The sequence below is a fragment of the Heterodontus francisci genome, chromosome 4 (genome assembly GCF_036365525.1).
Source record: "Heterodontus francisci isolate sHetFra1 chromosome 4, sHetFra1.hap1, whole genome shotgun sequence".
Lineage (NCBI taxonomy): Eukaryota > Metazoa > Chordata > Chondrichthyes > Heterodontiformes > Heterodontidae > Heterodontus > Heterodontus francisci.
Window position 1 is genome coordinate 147,485,901 of NC_090374.1, and position 20,766 is coordinate 147,506,666.

General features: G+C 42.5%; 1 protein-coding gene across 2 annotated transcripts in view; it reads right to left on the reverse strand.

The window, feature by feature from the left end:
* Positions 1–20,766, reverse strand: part of fsd1l (fibronectin type III and SPRY domain containing 1-like) — a 96,151-nt gene that overhangs the window by 20,526 nt on the left and 54,859 nt on the right. The window contains exons 7-10 of one of the 2 annotated variants that reach the window (XM_068030299.1): positions 14,318–14,527; positions 8,777–8,875; positions 5,900–6,029; positions 4,679–4,711 (exon numbers count right to left, since the gene is read on the reverse strand). In XM_068030299.1, coding sequence (XP_067886400.1) covers positions 4,679–4,711; positions 5,900–6,029; positions 8,777–8,875; positions 14,318–14,527 — 472 coding nt within the window. The remainder of the gene's footprint in view (positions 1–4,678; positions 4,712–5,899; positions 6,030–8,776; positions 8,876–14,317; positions 14,528–20,766) is intronic. The other variant, XM_068030300.1, reaches the window with a different exon arrangement.

Genomic DNA, 20,766 nt, shown 5'->3' on the forward strand with positions numbered 1-20,766 from the left:
GCCAAAGTGGACAATTTCCCACTTTCCCACATTATATTTCATTTGCCAGGTCTTTGCCCATCACTTAACCTATCTATATCCCTTTGTAGCCCCCTTATGTCCTCTTCACAAGTTAATTTCCTACCTATCCTTGTGTCATCAGCAAATTTAGCAACCATACCTACAGTCCCTTCATCCAAGTCATTTATATAAAACGTAAAAAGTTGAGGTCCCAGCACAGATCCCTGTGGCACACCACTAGTTACATCTTGCCAACCAGAAAATGACTCATTTAGGCCTAGTCTGTTTGCTGTTAGCTAGCTAATCTTCTATCCATGCCAATATGTTACCCCCTTCAGCATGAGCTTTTATTTTCTGCAATAACCTTTGATGTGGCATCTTATCAAATTTCTTCTGGAAATCTAGGTACAATACAGTACATGAAACTCCCTCAAAGAACTCCAATAAATTGGTTAAACATGATTTCCCTTTCACAAAACCATGTTGACTCTGCCGGATTACCTTGAATTTTTCTAAATGCCTTTTTATAACGTCTTTAATAATAGCTTCTAACATTTTCCCTAAGACAGACGTTAAGCTAACTGCTTTCTGCCTCCCTCTCCTTTTGAATAAAGGAGTTATATTTGCTATTTTCCAATCTAACAGAACCTTCCCCAAATCTAAGGAATTTTGGAAAATTAAAACTAACGCATCAACTATCTCACTAGCTGCTTCTTTTAACATCTTGGATGAAGTCCATCAGGACTAGGGGACTTGTCAGCCTGCAGCTCCAACAATTTGTTCAGTACCACTTCCCTGGTGATTGTAATTTTCTTCAGTTCCTCCCTCCCTTCCATTTCCTGACTTACAGCAAATATTGGGATGTTACTTGTATCCTCAATAGTGGAGACCGATGCAAAATATCTGTTCAATTCATCTGCCATCTCCTTATTATCCATTATTAATTCCCCAGACTCACTTTCTATAGGACCAATGCTCACTTTGTTAACTCTTTTTTTAAAATATCTATAGAAACTCTTACTATCTGTCTTTATATTTCTAGCTAGCTTTCTCTCGTACTCTAATTTTACCTTCTTTATCAATCTTTTAGTAATTCTTTGCTGTTTTTTTATATTCTGACCTGCCTCCCATCTTTGCGCAATTATATGCTTTTCTTTAAGTTTGATACTATCTTTAACTGCTTTAGTTAACCATTGATGGCGGGTCCCACCCTTGGAATTTTTCTTTCTTGTTGAAATGTATCTATTCTGAAATATCCCCTTAAAGGTCTGCCACTACATCTCTATTGACCTATCCCTTAACCTAATTTGCCAGTTCACTTTAGCTTGCTCTGCTTTCATGCCCTCATAATTACCTTTATTTAAGTTTAAAATACTAGTCTTGGACCCACTCTTCTCTCCCTCAAATTGAATATAAAATTCAATCATATTATGATCGCTGCTACCTAGGGGTGCCTTAACTATGAGGTAATTAATTAAGCCCATCTTGTTGCACAATACCGGGTTTAGTATAGCCTGCTCTCTGGTTGGATCCAGAACATACTGTTCTAAGAAATTATCCTCAAAACATTCTATGTACTTCTCACCTAGGCTACCTCTACCCAGCTGATTTTTCCAGTCTATATATATGTTAAAATACCCCATAATTATCGCTGCATCTTTCTGACAAGCTGCCATTATTTCTTCCTTTATATGCCGTCCTACAGTGTGGTTAATGTTAGGTGGTCTGTACACCACTCCCACAAGTGAATTCTTGCCTTTATGATTTCTCATCTCTACCCAAACTGCTTCTACATCCTGGTTTCCTGAACTTAGGTCATCCCTCTCTACTGCGCTAATACCATCATTAATTAACAGAGCTACCCCTCCACCATTTACTAGCTTCCTGTCTTTCCTAAATGCCACGTACCCACAGTGGCGCAGTGGTTAGCACTGCAGCCTCACCGCTCCAGCGACCCGGGTTCAATTCTGGGTACTGCCTGTGCGGAGTTTGCAAGTTCTCCCTGTGACCACGTGGGTTTTCTCCGGGTACTCCGGTTTCCTCCCACAGCCAAAGACTTGCAGGTTGATAGGTAAATTGGCCATTATAAATTGCCCCTAGTATAGGTAGGTGATAGGGGAGTATAGGGACAGGTGGGGATGTGGTAGGAATATGGGATTAGTGCAGGATTAGTATAAGTGGGTGGTTGATGGTCGGCACAGACTCGGTGGGCCGAAGGGCCTGTTTCAGTGCTGTATCTCTAAATAAAATAAAAATAAATAAAATAATATACAGGTCTCAATCTATGTCATCCTGCAGCCATGTCTCTGTAATGGCTATCAGATCATATTTATTTTTGTTTGCGCTCTCAGTTCATCTGTTTCATTTCGAAAGCCACGTGCATTCAGATAGAGATTTTAGTTTTGTCCTTGTATTATTTTTGTAACCTCTAGCCTTATCCTGTTGATTTACTCTTTGATTTGTACACTCTGTCCCTTCCTGTCACAGTCTGTTTATCATTTCCCACATTCATACTTTTCTCTCGCCTTGTCTCTACGCCTTGATTTACCATATCTTCCCAAATTTGATCCCTTGCCCCCACTATTCAGTTTAAAACCCTCTCTACTTCCCTAGTTATGCGGCTCGCTAGAACACTGGCCCTAGCACAGTTCAGGTGTAAACTGTCCCAACGGTACAGCCACCACTTTCCCCAGTACTGGTGCCACTGCCCCATGAACTGGAACCCACTTCTACCACACCAGTCTTTGAGCCACGCATTAATTTCTCTAATCTCATTTGCCCTATGCCAATATGCACGTGGCTCAGGTAATAATCCAGAGATTATTACCTTTGAGGTTCTGCTTCTTAATTTGGTGCCTAGTTCCTCATATTGACTATGCAGAATCTCTTTCCTTGTCCTGCCTATGTCATTGGTACCGACATGGACCATGATGACTGGATCCTCCCCCTCCCACTGTAGGTTTCTCTCCAGCCCTGAGGCAGGCAACACAGCCATTTGGCCTCTCACTCTTTGCTGCAGAGAACAGTGTCAATCCCCCGAACTATACTGTCCCCTACTACCACTAGATTCCTTTTTTCTCCCTCCACTTGAATGGCTACCATGGTGCCATGGTCAGGTTGCTCATCCACCCTGCAGCCCCCACTCTGGTCCGAACAAGCTGAAAGAACCTCAAACCTGTTGGACAATCGCAAAGGCTGAGGCTCCTGCACTCCTGCCCTCTGGGTCCCCTTACCTGCCTCAGCTGCAGCCACACTCTCCTGTCCCTGACCAAATCAGAAGACCCTATCCTAAGGGGTGTGTCCTGGTGCAAAGTGTCCCGGTAACTTTCCCCCTCCCTGATGTGTACCTTAATTGTATCAAAGCGACTCGTTATTTTGTCTGCCAAGTCACTGGTGAAATTTCTCTCTGAAGTAATAATTGTAACAATTTTTAAAACACACCAAAACTATGCTAAAACTGAGTAAATGTGGATTAATTTAAATTTAGATTTTTTTTTTTAAATGGACAAAGGCAGCAACAAACGCTGCAGACACCATTGTTCTTTAAAGCCACTTTCTCACATGTCCTGATGCCCAAATAGTTGCATCAATAAAATTCATATAAAGACAAAATACTGCAGACACTAGTAATCTGAAACAATAAAATGTTGGACTTACTCAGGTCAGCTAGCATCTATGGAGTGAGAAAAAACAGAGCTGTTTAAGATTGATGACCGTTTGACAGAACTGGAAAATGCTGCAGATGTAACAGGTTTTAAGCGAGTACCAAGAGGCAGGCAAAAGTTAAATTTATAGCATTTTCAGTTCTGACGAAAGGTCATCAACCTAAAATGTTAACTCTTTCTCTCCCCATAGATGCTGCTCGACTTGCTGAGCATTTCCAGCATTTACTGCTTATATTAAAAATTAGTGTTTATTAGGCATTTTAGTAGGGTAAAGATGGCAAAGGTACTGTAAATCAAATTGGCAAGTAGAAACTGATTTCCCATCATCCTTCACAGAACAGGTAACGTAATACAGAATCTGCAAGTCAGTACTTCATCCATGTAGCGCAAACAAGAAAATGCTGAGCGCTGTTCTACCAGCTGTTACCATACACTTCCACATAAACACAGATATTTCATCATCTGAAAGAAAAGTTACTGGATGTAGCACCATTCATTTCTACTGAAACAGATTTATCCTTTTACCAGAATTCATGATATTTTCTTGGGTTTTCTCAATCTCTATTCAATGATATAAAGGCATTGTGTATATATTAGTTTAATTTTAAGCCACTTTGCTTTTATTACAATACATTTCACCAATAACCCCACTCAAATTTTGAAGTCTACAGGATCAACTTCTAGCTGCTTTCACATATTTATTGGTTAAAAATGGCAGGGAAAGGAACACTGAATTCAGAGGACGAATATCAAAACTAAACAGCCACCAGAGATCATTAACTGGGGGCAACTAAAATGAGTTTCCCTAAGCCCTAAATTAAATTAAGAGTAAGTCTACTCAACTTCAACCTGTACAAGATGGATATATTCCAAATCAACAAGAAAATTGAAAGGATTGATAAGGCTGGCAGATCAGTTCCACATTATTCCCATTAGTAGAAGAAATGCAAGTACGGTTATCAGTGTGCTACTGCTAGCAGCTAAGCTCAAACTATGCAACTATTATATTTCACCTCATATTGTTCTTCACCAAGGAAACCTGGCCACTGTGAGATGATGAAAATAAGTAGATTAGCAAAATACATTATGTAAACACGGAAAATTTAAATAAAAATGCATATAGACAGTTTTTTTAAATACTGCTATATTATGCTTTGTTGCGAGTTAACTACACAAAAGGATACTGGTCATCAGAAAGTGGATTTTAAAGCAATACAATCAAGTGCAAAACCAAATGACTCCTGTTCATTTGAACCTAGCCCCTTAAATTCCCTCACAGATTTAGAATAGAATTCAGTGATTACTTTGTATTATTTTCTTACTTTGCAGTAGCCAGTGCCTTAAAGTTTTCCCAAAGTTAATTAAACTGGAAGTAGGAGAAACGGTGTTACCAATTAGGATCGCAACATGTTCAGATGAAAGGTCACTGACCTGAAACGTTAACTCTGCTTCTCTCTCCACAGATGCTGCCAGACCTGCTGAGTATTTCCAGCACTTTTTAAATTTAGGATCTCAACATGTATTTGATTACATCACAGGACTTGTGGCTATCCTGCATATTTTCTACACAATGCATTATGGGGTTTTGAGGGTGTGGGGTGAGGGGGGGGTGGGGGAGGTAAGCTAATACTGGCTCCATGCAAGACAGCCCACGTGCAAGTCTGAAGCTTCAGGTTTGATCTGACAGGCTTGAGGGGCTGAATGGACTACTCCTGTTCTAATGTTTGGAATACAAGAGAGGACTAACTTCCTGCTCTTTGTATTCATATTGGATCCTGCAGCATTTACATTAGAGGCAATTTCCACCCAGAATTTCCACAGGGTTCTTCTGGGCAAAGTTACTGCAGCGAAACAGTGATTGCTTGTAACTATGCATGATGGGGGATCCTGTAAGTCTAGACAAAAATGAGGAAGACAAACATTTCCTGCTTTAGATCAAATATTCACAATACACCCACCTGAACCATACACAGTACTGAACCTAACAACTGCTAAATAGATTCTTCCATTTAACCTGCACTTTAGTGTTACAAGTTCATTGGATTAATTCTTTTCATTACATGATTACGTTAGTCCTTGTATTACAGAAATATCTTCAAGTATAGTTGTTGATACAATAACCTCTCTTGCAGTAGTTTAAATCCACAGATTATGGGCCTGGAAAACAGTGACAGTTTATTAGGTACAAAATCTTTTGCTCTGAATAAAAGAAGTGGATGCAATAAAATGATTACCTGCCCTTGTTTTCTTTTCCTTTTACTTTACTTTCCTGCCCTTTTCCCCCAGAAGAGTCCCATTCAACAGTGAAATCATCAACTTTTAAGTTCTGGTGTGAAGTTGTGCCATCAAAGCTAAAGTTGAAACCTACAAACAAATTGGTACAAAACTAACTTTGATCAACATTTTAGGGCAGAGAATGAAGTGAAATGGCACATAAAACACTGCTTTACATTTTTCACAAATTAATTCAAATTTCATGTAATAAAATTAAAACATTCAAGAAATATAAATTAAATTACACAAAGCACAACCTTGATAAATCTGGAACAATGCTCCACTGGCAGAGCTCAAACTACAAAAATAAATTGGTGAGTGCTCAAACCTGACCACACAGTAGAGTCAAAACAGTCAGCTTTTACAGAGGAACCCTACTGGCTTACAGCCTTAGGAAGATGAAACACCATGCGAGTATGGGCAATTGGTTTGAGGAGGGCTGTGGAAAGACAAAAGATCATGGGCGAGGCTCATGTGCTCATTTCAAGAACATCGGGAATCCTGAAACATTTCTAAAGCTTAGAAAGCTTTTATTTTGAGAGTGAGCAGGACAACGGAAAGGTAGGGCGGCACAGTGGCGCAGTGGTTAGCACCGCAGCCTCACAGCTCCAGCGACCCGGGTTCAATTCTGGGTACTGCCTGTGCGGAATTTGCAAGTTCTCCCTGTGACCGCGTGGGTTTTCGCCGGGTGCTCCGGTTTCCTCCCACAGCCAAAGACTTGCAGGTTGATAGGTACATTGGCCATTATAAATTGCCCCTAGTATAGGTAGGTGGTAGGGGAATTGAGGGAAGGTGGGGATGTGGTAGGAATATGGGATTAATGTAGGATTAGTATAAATGGGTGGTTGATGGTCGGCCGAAGGGCCTGTTTCAGTGCTGTATCTCTAAATAAAATTAAAATAAAATAGACTTTGTAGAGTTGTCTTCTTCAATAACCACAGGAACTAGGCCAACTCAACTGGTTGAGGAAGCCAAGTGCTAAGCTTGCCCAGCTGCATAATAATATACATTCCCACTTCCGTCTTGTGTGAAACCCCAGGAGGTATGCAATATTACAGGTTTCTTTATGGCCTGAAGCTAATTTCTACTGACCTCTCACCATAACGCCCAACTGAACCAAAATAATCTTGGGAAAGCCAGAGGTATGTGAATTAAGACTTGTATCAAATGCATAAAGAGCCTAAAAGGCAAGCAATTTATCTTTATTCAAGCATCATTCACACATTGCAAGAGCCATGCAAATGCAATCCAGATTCAGAAGCATGGCCCTCCTAGAGGAAATAAACATCCCATTGCAAAAATATATCTGCAAAAAAGACAACTGCTTTATTCAATAAATTTAAACTGACTTGAAGTGAGGAGCACTTCATTTAGCTTCTTTATAAACACTACTTGGGAAACAGACCTGGGAACCACTCCAATGACGTAAAACTAGATACTCAAGAGAGCAATACCATTCCACCAGCTATTTTAACGCCTTCTTCGTTATTAACTGCCTAATGCTATCCTGACACAGGACACAAACAGGTAAATTCAACTCCTGGATTCTCAGTCCACAGCAACTTGGGCATGAAGAATCCTCAACAAGTTGGAGGCTGTGATATTTGGAGGAAAGCTGCCAAGGTCCCATACAGTACCCTTGGGAGTTAGGGAGTGCTCCAAACTGTGAATGTGCACTCATTTTCCAACACTTTCAAGGAAGAAATCTGGTAAGCCTTTTGACGGGGGAAGCGGAATGCCTTAGGACATATAAGCTAACAAAGACAACCTCTTTGGGATCAGACAGACAGTCCTACGCTTGTTGGCAGAGCTAGAAGTGATAAAGGTAGGCCGAATAAAGGTGATCTCATCAGCTGAAGTGCTGAATCTGTCGTTTTTGGCATATAGAATCATGGAATAGTACAGCACTGAAGGATACTATTCAGCCCATTGAGTCCATGCCAGCTCCTTCAAAGGGCAATCCAGTTAGTCCCACACCCCAGTCTTTTCCCATATCCCTGTAATTTATTTCTCCTTCAAGTACTTATCCAATTCCCTTTTGAAGGCTACTATTGAATCTATATCCACCACCCTATCAAGCAGTGCAATCCAAATTCTGACCACTTGGTCCATAAAAAATCCTGACCACTTGTTCCATTTTTCCTCATGTAGTCCCTGATTCTTCTTCTTTTGGGCCTCCTTATCTCGAGAGACAATGGATACGCGCCTGGAGTTTATTCTGAGTAAAAATGCACCATCTTTCTCTCCTCCCATGAGATGTGTTGGTAAGATTGGAAAGAATTTTTTTGTCTGTATTTTGCTTGAGTTTGGTATGAGGAGCAACTAAACTAGAATTAGTGGACCTCAAAGCTGGGCTCTCATTCAGTATGAATTGACAGTTGCTCACACCCGGTAAAACGACCCCTTTTAAAGTGAAACTTTTTATGATCTGAAACAGATAATGAACAACTCCAGAATACATTTTAAAGAATAACATTTATGTGCTGTGCTTAATACCTCCAAAACCTACAAGCTGGACCACATTCCTACAGAGAGTGGAGAACACAAGAATAAAAACAAAAATTTAACATTATTTGAAAGATGCAATGAAACATTAGGCAGAGTCCAAATGATGCTACAACACACCCTGTGAACAAATCACTATAAGAGGATTATAAAAGCAATGAATTATGCATCTTTACTTTCCAGTATTAAGTGTCAATTTTAAACTAAAACCTACTTATACATTCAAATTTATTTTGGCCAATGAAAGCAATAATTCTTTGAAATGCAGCCTTTGAAAGTAGTCCTAAAATTTACTGATTGGGAACAAATGTGAAACATTGCAAAGGAGTCACCTTTTGTTTCCAAGGTTATTGGTTCAGAATAGTCTCCTGCCACAGCCTTGTTGCATGCTCTGACCCGAAAATTCATGTATTTGGATTCAAACTTTAGACCTGGAGAACAAAGTAAGACCATGAGTGAACGAGGCTCCACCCTCATTGGTGAAACATTCAAAATATGAACATTTTCTTTTGGTATTACACACTGTAACCCTCCCCTGTTCTAGTTCACTGCTATGATAAATCATACCTATCCACATACACTCAGGAACAAATAAGCATTGCCCTTTAGAATTATTCCTAATTATAATGCCAAACCTAGTTTCCACATGCTCCATAAACTAGTTTGGATATTAATGGACAATTTACAAAATTTCAAAACTGAGAGCAGTTAAATTTGCTCTCGTTTGAGAACTGTTACACAAGTAATACTCAGATAGAATGTCAGCTACTCTACAAAAAAAAGGCTGGCAGTAGAAGGTGTCGAGGGGACCTAGTCAGATTCACAGTGAAGAGAGAATGGATAAATTAATTTTCTGGAGAAAATATGGAATCCATAGACAGTGCAGCAGGTCCTTCTATATTGCAGAAATGTGTTTGAAGATATCCTGACGACCATAATTCCATGCAAAAGTCTTATTTCAGGGATTATACATTCCTAGAATTGGCTGGAACTTGGGACACAATGAAATGGAAAACTTTCACACTATGTTGCCTTTGATAGTGTAAAAAGCTGGAAATGTGATAGTCTACCCGAGATTTTTTTAATTAAACTGCCCCTAATTATTAATCTCATTACATAGGCGTGACAAGGATGGGAAATTTAAATGTCATAACAATGCAATGAATGATTTAGCCCTGGCCTCAGATGAATAACTGTGTTTGGGCAGAGCAGAGAAAGCTTTACTGAGCAGCTGCAACATTTATACTTGTCTGCTATTTAAAAAAAAAATATATTCATTCATGGCATGTGAGCGTCACTAGCAAGGCCAGCATTTACTAAGCTGCACAGTGGCGCAGTGGTTAGCACTGCAGCCTCACAGCTCCAGTGACCCGGGTTCAATTCTGGGTACTGCCTGTGTGGAGTTTGCAAGTTCTCCCTGTGTCTGCGTGGGTTTCCTCCGGGTGCTCCGGTTTCCTCCCACATGCCAAAAGACTTGCAGGTTGATAGGTAAATTGGCCATTATAAATTGCCCCTAGTATAGGTAGGTGGTAGGGAAATATAGGGACAGGTGGGGATGTGGTAGGAATATGGAATTAGTGTAGGATTAGTATAAATGGGTGGTTGATGGTCGGCACAGACTCGGTGGGCCGAAGAGCCTGTTTCAGTGCTGTATCTCTAAACTAAACTAAGCATCCCTAATTGCCCTTGAAGGTGGTGGTGGAGCCGCTATCTTGAACCACTGCAGTCCACGTGCTGTAGGTACACTAAAGCCTGGCTAACTGACCCGAACCCGACCAAACCAGACAACACGTGTCGGGATCGGGTCGGGTCTGTATTCTATGTCCAGCATTCAGGCTTGGGTCGGGTTGGACTATACTGTTTTGTTTCGTAGTGTTTTCATTTTAATCTATGATTTTTTTGCTGTTTCAATAATATGTTTGTTATTTTCGGGTCGGGTCGGGCATTAAAAAAAATTAAAGGACTCGGGCTTGGGTCGGGCCCGGGTTGGGTTTTAATTTTGCAGCTGAGCCAGGCTTTAAGGTACACCACAGTGCTAGTAGGGAGTTCCAGGATTTTGACCCAGTGACTGTGAAGGAATGGCGAATTAGTTCCAAGTCAGGATGGTGTATAACTTAAGAGGCGAACTTGCAGGTGGTGGTGGTGTTCCCACATGTCTGCTGCCTTTGTTCTTCCAGGTGGTAGACGTCATGGGTTTGGAAGGTGCTGTCAAAGGAGGCTTGGTAAGTTGCTGCAGTGCATCTTTTAAATGGTACACACTGCTTCCACTGGGTGCCAGTGATGGATAGGGTGGCAATCAAGCAGGCTGCTTTGGCCTAGATGGTGGAGAGTTTCTTGAGTTATTGGAGCTGCACTCTTCCAGACAAGTGGAGAGCATTCCATAACACTTCTGACCTGTCCACAAGATGGGATACTCAGTACAGAATTCCCAGCCTCTGACCTGTTCTTGTAGCCACAGTATTTACATGGCTGGTCCAGTTACATTTCTGGTCAACGGTGACTTCCAGGATGTTAAAGTTGGGGGATTCAGCGATGGTAAGCAATGCCATTGAACGTCAAGGGGAGATGGTTAGATTCTCTCTCGTTGGAGATGGTCTTTGCCTGGCACTTGTGTGACATGAGTGTTACTTGCCACTTATCAGCCCAAGCCTGAATGTTGTCCAGGTCTTGCTGCATGTGGGCACGGACTGCTTCAGCATGAGGAGCTGCAAATGGTACTGAACATTGTGCAATCATCAGCAAACAATTTCACTTCTGACCTTATGATGGAGGGAAGGTCATTTATGAAACAGTTGAAGATGGTTGGGTCTAGGACACTACTCTGAGGAATGCCTGCAGTGATGTCCTGGGGCTGAGATGACTGCCCTCCAGCAACCACAACCATCTTTCTTTGTGTTAGGTATGAATCCAACCAGTGTAAAGTTTTCCACAATTCCCATTGACTTCAATTTTGTTAAGACTGCCTTGATGTCAAGAGCTGTGACTCATCTCACCTCTGGAATTAAGCTCTTTTGTTCATGCTTGAACCAAGGCTGTAATGAGGTCTGAAGCCAAGTGGCCCTGGTGGACCTCAAGCTGAGCATAGGTGAGCAGGTTATTGCTGAGTAAAAGCTGTTTTGATAGCACTGTCAATGACACCTTCCATCACTTTGCTGATGACTGAGAATAGACTAATGGGGCAACAATTGGCCAGATTAGAATTGTCCTGCTTTTTGTGGACAGGACATACCTGGGCAATTTAGCACATTGTCTGTTAGATGCCAGTGTTGTAGCTGTACTGGAACATCTTACCTAGTGGCGTGGCTAGTTCTGGAGCACAAGTCTTCACAACTCAGCCAGGATGTTGTCAGGGTCAATAGGCTTTGCTGTATCCAGTGCTGTCAACTGTTTCTTGATATCACATGGAGTGAATTGAGTTGGCTGAAAACTGGCATCTGTGATGCTGGGGACGTCAGGCGGAGGCTGAGATGGATCATCCACTCAGCACTTCTGGTTGAAGATGGTTGCAAATGCTTCAGCCTTATCTTTTACACTGATGTGCTGGGCTGCATCATCTTTGTGGAGCCTCCTCCTCCGGTTAGTTGTTTAATTGCCAACCACCATTCACAATTGGATGTGGCAGGATTGCAGAGCTTTGATCTGATCCGTTGATTGTACGAATCACCTAGCTGTCTATAGTAAAGGGCTGCTTAGGTATAAAATTGAAACCCGACCCGAACAAAGCCAACCCGAACCCGACCCGGGATAGAGTCCTTGAATTTTTTTTGCGCCGACCCAACCCAAATATCATTCATCTGTTCTGGCAGCAGGCTATTCCTGCAGCTGGAGTTGTGGGGAATTATAGGTGAGCCTGATCCTGTGGGTTCCTGTAGACAGCACTGTCCAGCCCGACCCAAGCCCGAATATTGGACTCGGAATATAGACCCGCCCCATACCAGACACTAGACACAGGTCTAGTCGGGTAGCTAGGCTTTAGTCTGTAGCATGCTGCCTCTGCTGTTTAGCATGCATGTAGTCTTATGTCGTAGCTTCACTAGGTTGGCACTCATTTTTAGGTTTGCCTGGTCCTGCTCTCCTACACTCCTCATTGAACCAGGGTGGGTCCCCTGGCTTGATATGATATGCTGGCCCATGAGGTTACAAATTATGGTTGAGTACAATTCTACTGCTGCTGATGGCCCACAGCATCTCATGGATGCCTAGTTTTGAGCTGCTAGATCTGTTCTGAATCTATCCCACTTAGCATGGTGGCAGCACCACACAACATGATGGAGCATGTCTTCAGTATGAAGACAGGACTTTGTGGTAGTCACTACCAATAATGTCATGGACAGATGCATCTGCGACAGGTAGATTAGCGAGAACGAGGCCAGGTAGGGTTATACCCCTTGTTGGTTATCTCGCCATCTGCCGTAGGTCTAGTCTGGCAGATATGTCCTTCAGGAGTCAGCCAGCTTGGTCAGTAGTGGTGCTACTGAGACACTCTTTGTGATGAGCATTGCAGTCCCCACTCAGAGTACATTCCGTGTTCTTGCTACTCTTGCTGCTTCTTTTGATGAATGGTGGTTAGGTGCCTGAAATTGGAAAATGCCCAAGTTCCCAGTGCCTTGATGGTTATGTAAAGTTCAGCAACGTGTACCACTATGCCCCCACCACCCCCCACCCCACCCAACCAATACCAAGCATGTTATAGACAATGAACTAAGTAGTGGAAGAATTTCTGCTTGTCCATGAAAGTTTTGGGTAATAAATTATTAACAATAGCTAGCTGCCAAATATTCTATTTTCACATGACAGGATTTTGAGAAGTATTGTGCCTGACCTTCCTATCTGAAATGTATTTACTGTTGGACAATGTTAGAGAAAAGTTAGGAGTACATCACAACTAATGAGTGTACAGCTTTGGCTCAGAGTTCTAGATTGAAGCTTCATTCTAGAGACTTGAGCACAAAATCTAGGTTGACGCCTCAGTGCAGTAAGAAGAGTGCTACACTGTTGTGGGTACTCTTTCGGATTAGACGTTAAACCGAGGTTCTGTCTGCCCTCTAAGGCGGACGCAAAAAATCCCAAGATATTAAAGAAAAGCAGGGAGTTCACCCATTATCCTGGTCACCATTTGTTTTTCAATCAAGATCACGAAAACAAATTATCTGGTCATCACATTGATGTTTATGGGACCTTGCTATGTACAAATTGGTTGCCACGTTTCCTACATTACAACAGGGATGACACTTCAAAAGCACAGCACTTTGGGACTTCCTGAGGATATGGAAGATGTTATATGAAATGCAAGTTCTTTTTAACGATGAAGACATGAGCAAAATGAATCACCTATTTACAGATGCTGATCTGGGGTGACAGGACCCTCCTGAGTTCAGCTGCCTATTATGTTACAGTCCCAAAGCTCATGTTGTCACTTTTCCCCACTCCGCTGAAAGTAACAAACATTAGCACTGCTACTACTTGCAAGGTTATGCAGTGGAATCGCATATCCCAACCCGAGAAAGTTGCAAATATGGCTGTTCCAATTATAAGAATAAGTCATTTTCACTCAACTTCAATTTTTAGGTGGGGTGCGCATAAAGAGAAAAGATAATAGGAGTATTTTTCAGCAGGGAGACAAGACCATTCACCTAGAATACTCTTTCAGCAAATAAAATATCCATTATCTAATTAATTCCCTGATGTGGAACTGTATGGTCATGTGACCTGCCATTAATAAAGCCATAACTCTGACAGAGAGATTGTGGATCAACAACAAAATGGCCAGGGCCTGATGGGGCAAAGTATTGGTGGATCAGTAACACAAGAAATTTATCCCCATCCACTGCTTGCACATATATTATGTTTAACTTTTAAAATGCAGAAGTGACCTGATAATGTGTATTCAGTGCCCTTGATATTATCAATGATATCCCAGTTACGTTCTTCTTTAACTCTAGGAGGTCCTTCATAGTTGGTTTTTCTGTACTCTAGGATGTAGTGATCAATCTTATTATCTTCCTCTGGCATTCTCCACAGTACAGTTGCACAATTATCAGCAACCAGGCAGTCATCTGGATCTATCTCAGGAGCTCGTGGGACTGCAGAAAAAGTTACACATTTAATCATTTACAGCAATAACATTTTACCACACATGGATATAACCAATAACTCAAAATTAAATTAGAAAATAAAACTTTCCAAACAGAAGTTAACATAAACAAATATTTCATTACAATACGTTCACTGGTGAAATTTCAAGGAATTAACACCTCAATTTAAAGATGTAACCATGTAGCTCCCTCAAGGCTCAGTTAACACAGGCAGCGTCTAGCTTAACCACAAAGAAAAGAAATCCCAGGTTTGATTTCTGACTTGTGGGGTGTTGGCTGATCTCAGCTAGGATAGAAGAAAGGGTGCTATAGTTGCCCTGGACACCCAAGCATTGGGATGGTTGAAGGGGGTTGGGGGTAGAAAATTAAGCAGGGTTCTCACTCCTGATCATTATACAACACTGCCCCAGTTAAATATTCTTGCCATCTGTGCTCACAAGAAGATTGAAAGACACCCAATGAACTACAGCCAAGTACTGTGAGGACAATGGCAACCCATGGAAATACAGCCAGTAAAGGAGAAAGTTGCCTTTAAATAAAGGCTGAACCATGCAAAGTCATGGCAATGGTACTCAAACACACACCACATACCAAACCTGTACTTTAGGGGAAAAAAATGGCAACAAAACTGCAGGACTTCAATAAAAGCAAAATACTGCGGATGCTGGAAATCTGAAATAAAAATAAGAAATGCTGGAACCACTCAGCTGGTCTGGCAGCATCTGTGGAAAGAGAAGCAGAGTTAACGTTTCGGGTCAGTGACCCTTCTTCGGAACTAGCAAATATTAGAAATGTCAAAGGTTATAAGCAAGTGAGCCGGGGGTGGGGCAAGAGATAACAAAGGAGGTGTAGATTGGACAAGGCCACATAGCTGACCAAGAGGTCATGGAGCAAAGGCAAACAATATGTTAATAGTGTGTTGAAAGACAAAGCATTAGTACAGATAAGGTGTTAACGAACTGAAGATTGAACAGCAAGTACAAACATGAAAAATAACAGTGGGTAAGCAAACTGAACAAACTACAATGAAATGAAATAAACAAAAGAAAAAAATTGTAAAAAATGTAGAAAAGAAAAAGTAACTAAAAATAAAAGAGTAAAATGGGGGGCCCCGTCATGCTCTGAAATTATTGAACTCAATGTTCAGTCCGGCAGGGTGTAGTGTGCCTAATCGGAAAATGAGATGCTGTTCCTCGAGCTTGTGTTGATGTTCAGTGGAACACTGCAGCAAGCCCAGGATAGAGATGTGAGCATGAGAGCAGGGGGGAAGTGTTGAAATGGCAAGCAACCGGAAGCTCAGGGTCCTGCTTGCTTATTTTTAGTTACTTTTTCTTTTTTACATTTTTCTTTTGTTTATTTCATTTCATTGTAGTTTGTTCAGTTTACCTTCTCTACCCAATTAACTTCTCTCATACTGCCAAAGCTGAAAGTCACAGCTAAATAATGAATGGAGTATTGTCACATGCCAGGAACCAAAGTATAACAGTTCCCGTTGTGAAACAAGTGCTCAACCCTTACAACGAGGCAGCACTGATAATTCACCCTTCCAACACCCCAACATTGCTGATTCTTTCAATATGTACAACAAACCCATTTGTATTCATGTTCCAAATGAAGGTTTTGGAAAAAAATATTGTAATTGCATCTTTGTGGAAAAAGCTTACATGTCAAGATCGAAATGAAGAATTGGCCTGGAGATGACAAAAAGGCACCAGAAAAAGTATTGATTAAAAAAAAAACTTTAATCTAGCTTCTACACATTCTTGCAAGCAAATCATTACATACATACTTCCCAATAACAAAATTTACAATTTGTCGTCCCGATTACAGACAAGGCAATCTCCAATCGCTCAAGACCCATATTGCCCTTTCATTCACATGTCCTTCTGCACTTTGTACTGGAAAAACATGCCTTATTTCACTTACAACTGTACTTCAGCACTACTAACTGTCCAATCGTTTGGACCTCTATTTGCATGATACCTCCAACTGTCGATTTGCTCAACCACTGCTTCACCTCCACCTTTGATGCCCTTATTAGCAGAAAAACCTTCATCTCCTCCCCTCAGCCCTTTGTTCCCATGGCATGGGCCCCATCATTGGTCCCTCATGACTGGAGTATATTTGGTGCACAAGTGGTCAATCACTCATCACAGATCTAGCTGGACCACATCAAGCTCTACCAAGTCTCACTCCACTGCATGAAAAACAGCCACTACTCCAGGATCATGAAGAAGATAGATAATCCATTTCCCCTCCCCCCCCAACCCGTCCATTACTAACAATTGAAACCCCTCTGCACTGTCACCTCCACCCTTCCCTTAAGTGCAAAGAACTCACAGCCTTTTGTCACCAAGATCAAGACCATCCATTCAGCTGCCACTGCTGCTGCACCTTGTCCACCAAAACAAACCTTGCCCAGGCTTCCCTCTGCTGTAGCCCAGAATCTTCAAATCTCACCAGTTTTTCTCCTATTTCCTTCTGTGCCCTCTGCAAGCTATCACACCCACGTAACCCATTTCCTGTTCCCTCAAACCCATTCTATACTGTAAACTGCTTCCCACTTCAAATCCATCATTATCACACCTCTCCTCAAAAATCCCATTAGTCCCACTGTCCTTACAAACGACTGTTCCATCTCCAAATTCCCGTTCTTCTCAAAGTCTTGAAATGTGTTATCACTTCCCAGATCCATGCCCATCTCTCCTGCAGATTCAATTAAACACTTCTGTCCCTCCAACAAAGTGGCCTAAAAAAGTCACAAATGATATGACCAGGGTGCATTGTCCCTCCTCAAACTCACTGCAATCTTTAAAATGATCAAACACACCATCTTCCTCCAATTCCTCTCCTCTGTTGTACAGATCAGTGGAACTGTCCTCGCTTGGTTGATTTTACTTCTCTGACCATAGACAGAGCACCTCTGCCAATGGTTTCTCTGCCCACTCCATCACTTCAGTGGTTCCCCCTCCCTGACCACCTTATCAGGCTAAACCATCACAATTTGGATGTGCTTTCAACTGCAAGCTGAATTTACAAACCACTTCCTACTTCCACATGAACACCGCACACCTCTACTCCTACCTCCTCAAAGAAATTAGGTAAGAATTTCATTCTTGTGCTTATATCCTTCCGTGGCCTTTTCCATCCTTATCCAACGTTCTCCAGCATGTAAATTCCTCCTCAAATCTTTATATTCCTCTGACTTCTGTCTCTTGTGCAACCCCACCACTTTGTAGCACCATTGTTGGCCGTCTTCAGCACATAGGTCCCTCAATTTCCTTCCTAAATTTCTCCATCTCCCACTCCTCCCTAAACTCAGCTTTTGGTCACCCCTTCTAATAATCTCGTTGGATTGGTACCCTATGTTTTCTCTTGACAAATCTGAAAAGTAATTTTTTCTTCATTAAAGACAAATTGAAGTTTGGGAAGTCACATTGCTTGAAAGATCATCCAGAGTTATATTTGGGTATTGCACAACATCTGCCTCCATGGAACTAGATGATAGCCACACGACCTCTGCAGCTCCAGTTATGAGAACTTAAAGGGTATGAGCAGCAAGATCGAAGAGCAAGGACCAGAGTTTTTTTTTAAAATTTGTTCATGGGATGCAAACATCACCGGCAAGGCCAGCATTAATAGTACATCCTTATTGCCCTTGAGAAGGTGGTAGTGAGTTGCCTTGTTGAACCCTGCAGTCCATGTGGTGTAGGTACACCCACAGTGCTATTAGAAAGGGAGTTCCAGGATTTTGACCCAACGACAATGAAGGAACGACAATATAGTTCCAAGTCAGGATGGTGTGTGGCTTGGAGGGGAACTTCCAGGTGGTGGTGTTCCCATGCAACTGCTGCCTTTGTCTTTCTAGGTGGTACAGGTTGTGGTTTGAAAGGTGCTGTCGGAGGTGGCTCAATGAGTTGCTGCAGTGCATCTTGTAGATGCTACACACTGTTACCACTGTGCACTGGTAGTGGAGGGAGTGAATGTTTAAGATGGTGGATGGGGTTGCAATCAACCAGGCTGCTTTGGCCTGGATAGTGTTGAGCTTCGACTGTTGTTGCAGCTGCACTCATCCAGGCAAGTGGAGAGTATTGCATCATACTCCTGACTTATGCCTTGTAGATGGTGGACACGTTTTGGGGAGCTAGGTGACTTACTTGCTGCAGAATTCCCAGCCTCTGAACTGCTCCTGTAGCTACAATATTTATTTATTTTTTAAAATTTGTTCGTGGGACGTGGGCGTCGCTGGCCAGGCCAGCATTTATTGCCCATCCCGAATTGCCCTCGAGAAGGTGGTGGTGAGCTGCCTCTTGAACTGCTGCAGTCCAAGTGGGGTAGGTATGCCCACAGTGCTGTTAGGAAGGGAGTTCCAGGATTTTGACCCAGTGACAATGAAGGAATGACAATATAGTTTCAAGTCAGGATGGTGTGTGGCTTGGAGGGGAACTTGCAGGTGGTGGTGTTCCCACGCAACTGCTGCCCTTGTCCTTCTAGGTGGTAGAGGTTGCAGGTTTAGAAGGTGCTGTTGAAGGAGCCTTGGTGCGTTGCTGCAGTGCATCTTATAGATGGTACACACTACTGCCACTGTGCATCGGTGGTGAAGGGCGTGAATGTTTGCGGATGGTGTGCCAATCAAGCGGGCTGCTTTGTCCCGGATGGTGTTGAGCTTCCTGAGTGTTGTTGGAGCTGCACCCATCCAGGTAAGTGGAGAGTATTCCATCACACGCCTGACTTGTGCCTTGTAGATGGTGGACAGGTTTTGGGGAGTCAGGAGTAGAGCTCCCCACCGGATTCCTAGCCTCTGACCTGCTCTTGTAGCCACAGTATTTACATGGCTACTCCAATTCAGTTTCTGGCCAATAGTGACCACCAGGATGTTGATAGTGGAGGATTCAGTGACCGGAATGCCATGGAACGTCAAGGAGAGATGGTTAGATTGTCTCTTGTTGGAATTGGACATTGCCCTGGCACGTGTGTGTCACAAATGTAACTTGCCACTTATCTGCCCAAGCCGTAGATTGGGCCGGCTAGTTTTCAGCCAGCACAGACACTACGGGCTGAACGGCCTCCTTCTGTGCTATAATTTTCCTATGGTTCTATGGCAGCCTGAATATTGCCCAGATCTTGATGCATTTTTATACGGACTGCTTCAGTATCTGAGGAGTCGCGAACATAGAGTCATACAGCACAGAAACAGGCCCTCTGGCCTATCAGGTCTGTCCCGGCCATCACGCAACTAACTATTCTAATCCCATTTTCCAGCACTTGGCCCATAGCCTTGTATGCTATGATGCTTCAAGTGCTCATCTAAATACTTTTTAAATGTTGAGGGCTCCTGCCTCTACCAAACCCCCACTTTAGGCAGTGCGTTCCAGATTCCAACCATTTTTCCTCAAATCCCCTCTAAAACTCCTGCCCCTTACCTTAAATCTATGCTCCCTGGTTACGGACCCCTCCGCTAAGGGAAGACGTTGTTTCTTCCTATCTATCCTATCAATGTCGCTCATAATTTTGTATACCTCAATCAGGAGCCCCCTCAGCCTTCTCTGCTCTAAGGAAAACAACCCTCGCCTACCCAGTCTCTCTTCATAGCTGAAATGCTCCAGCCCAGGCAACATGCTGGTGAATCTCCTCTGCACCCTCTCCTGTGCAATCACATCCTTCCTATAGTGTGGTGTCCAGAAGGGTACACAGTACTCCAGCTGAGGCCTAACCAGCGTTTTATACATCTTCATAACCTCCCTGCTCTTATATTCTATACTTCGGCTAATAAAGGCAAGCATCCCATATGCCTACCTAACCACCTTATCTACCTGTGCTGCTGCCTTCAGTGATCTATGGACAAGTACACCAAGGTCCATCTGACCCTCTGTACTTTCTAGGGTCCTACCATCCATTGTATATTCCCTTGCCTTGTTAGTCCTCCCAAAATGCATCACTGCACACTTCTCAGGATTAAACTCCATTTGCCACTGCTCCACCCATCTATAACGTCCTATAATCTAAGGCTTTCCTCCTATTTACAACACCACCAATTTTCATGTTATCTGCAAACTTACTGATCACACCTCCTATATTCACGTCTAGATCATTAATGTACACTACAAACAGCAAGGGTCCCAGCACTGATCCCTGTGGTACACCACTGGTCACAGGCTTCCACTCGCAAAAACAACCCTCGACCATCACCCTCTGCCTCCTGCCACTAAGCCAATTTTGGATCCAAT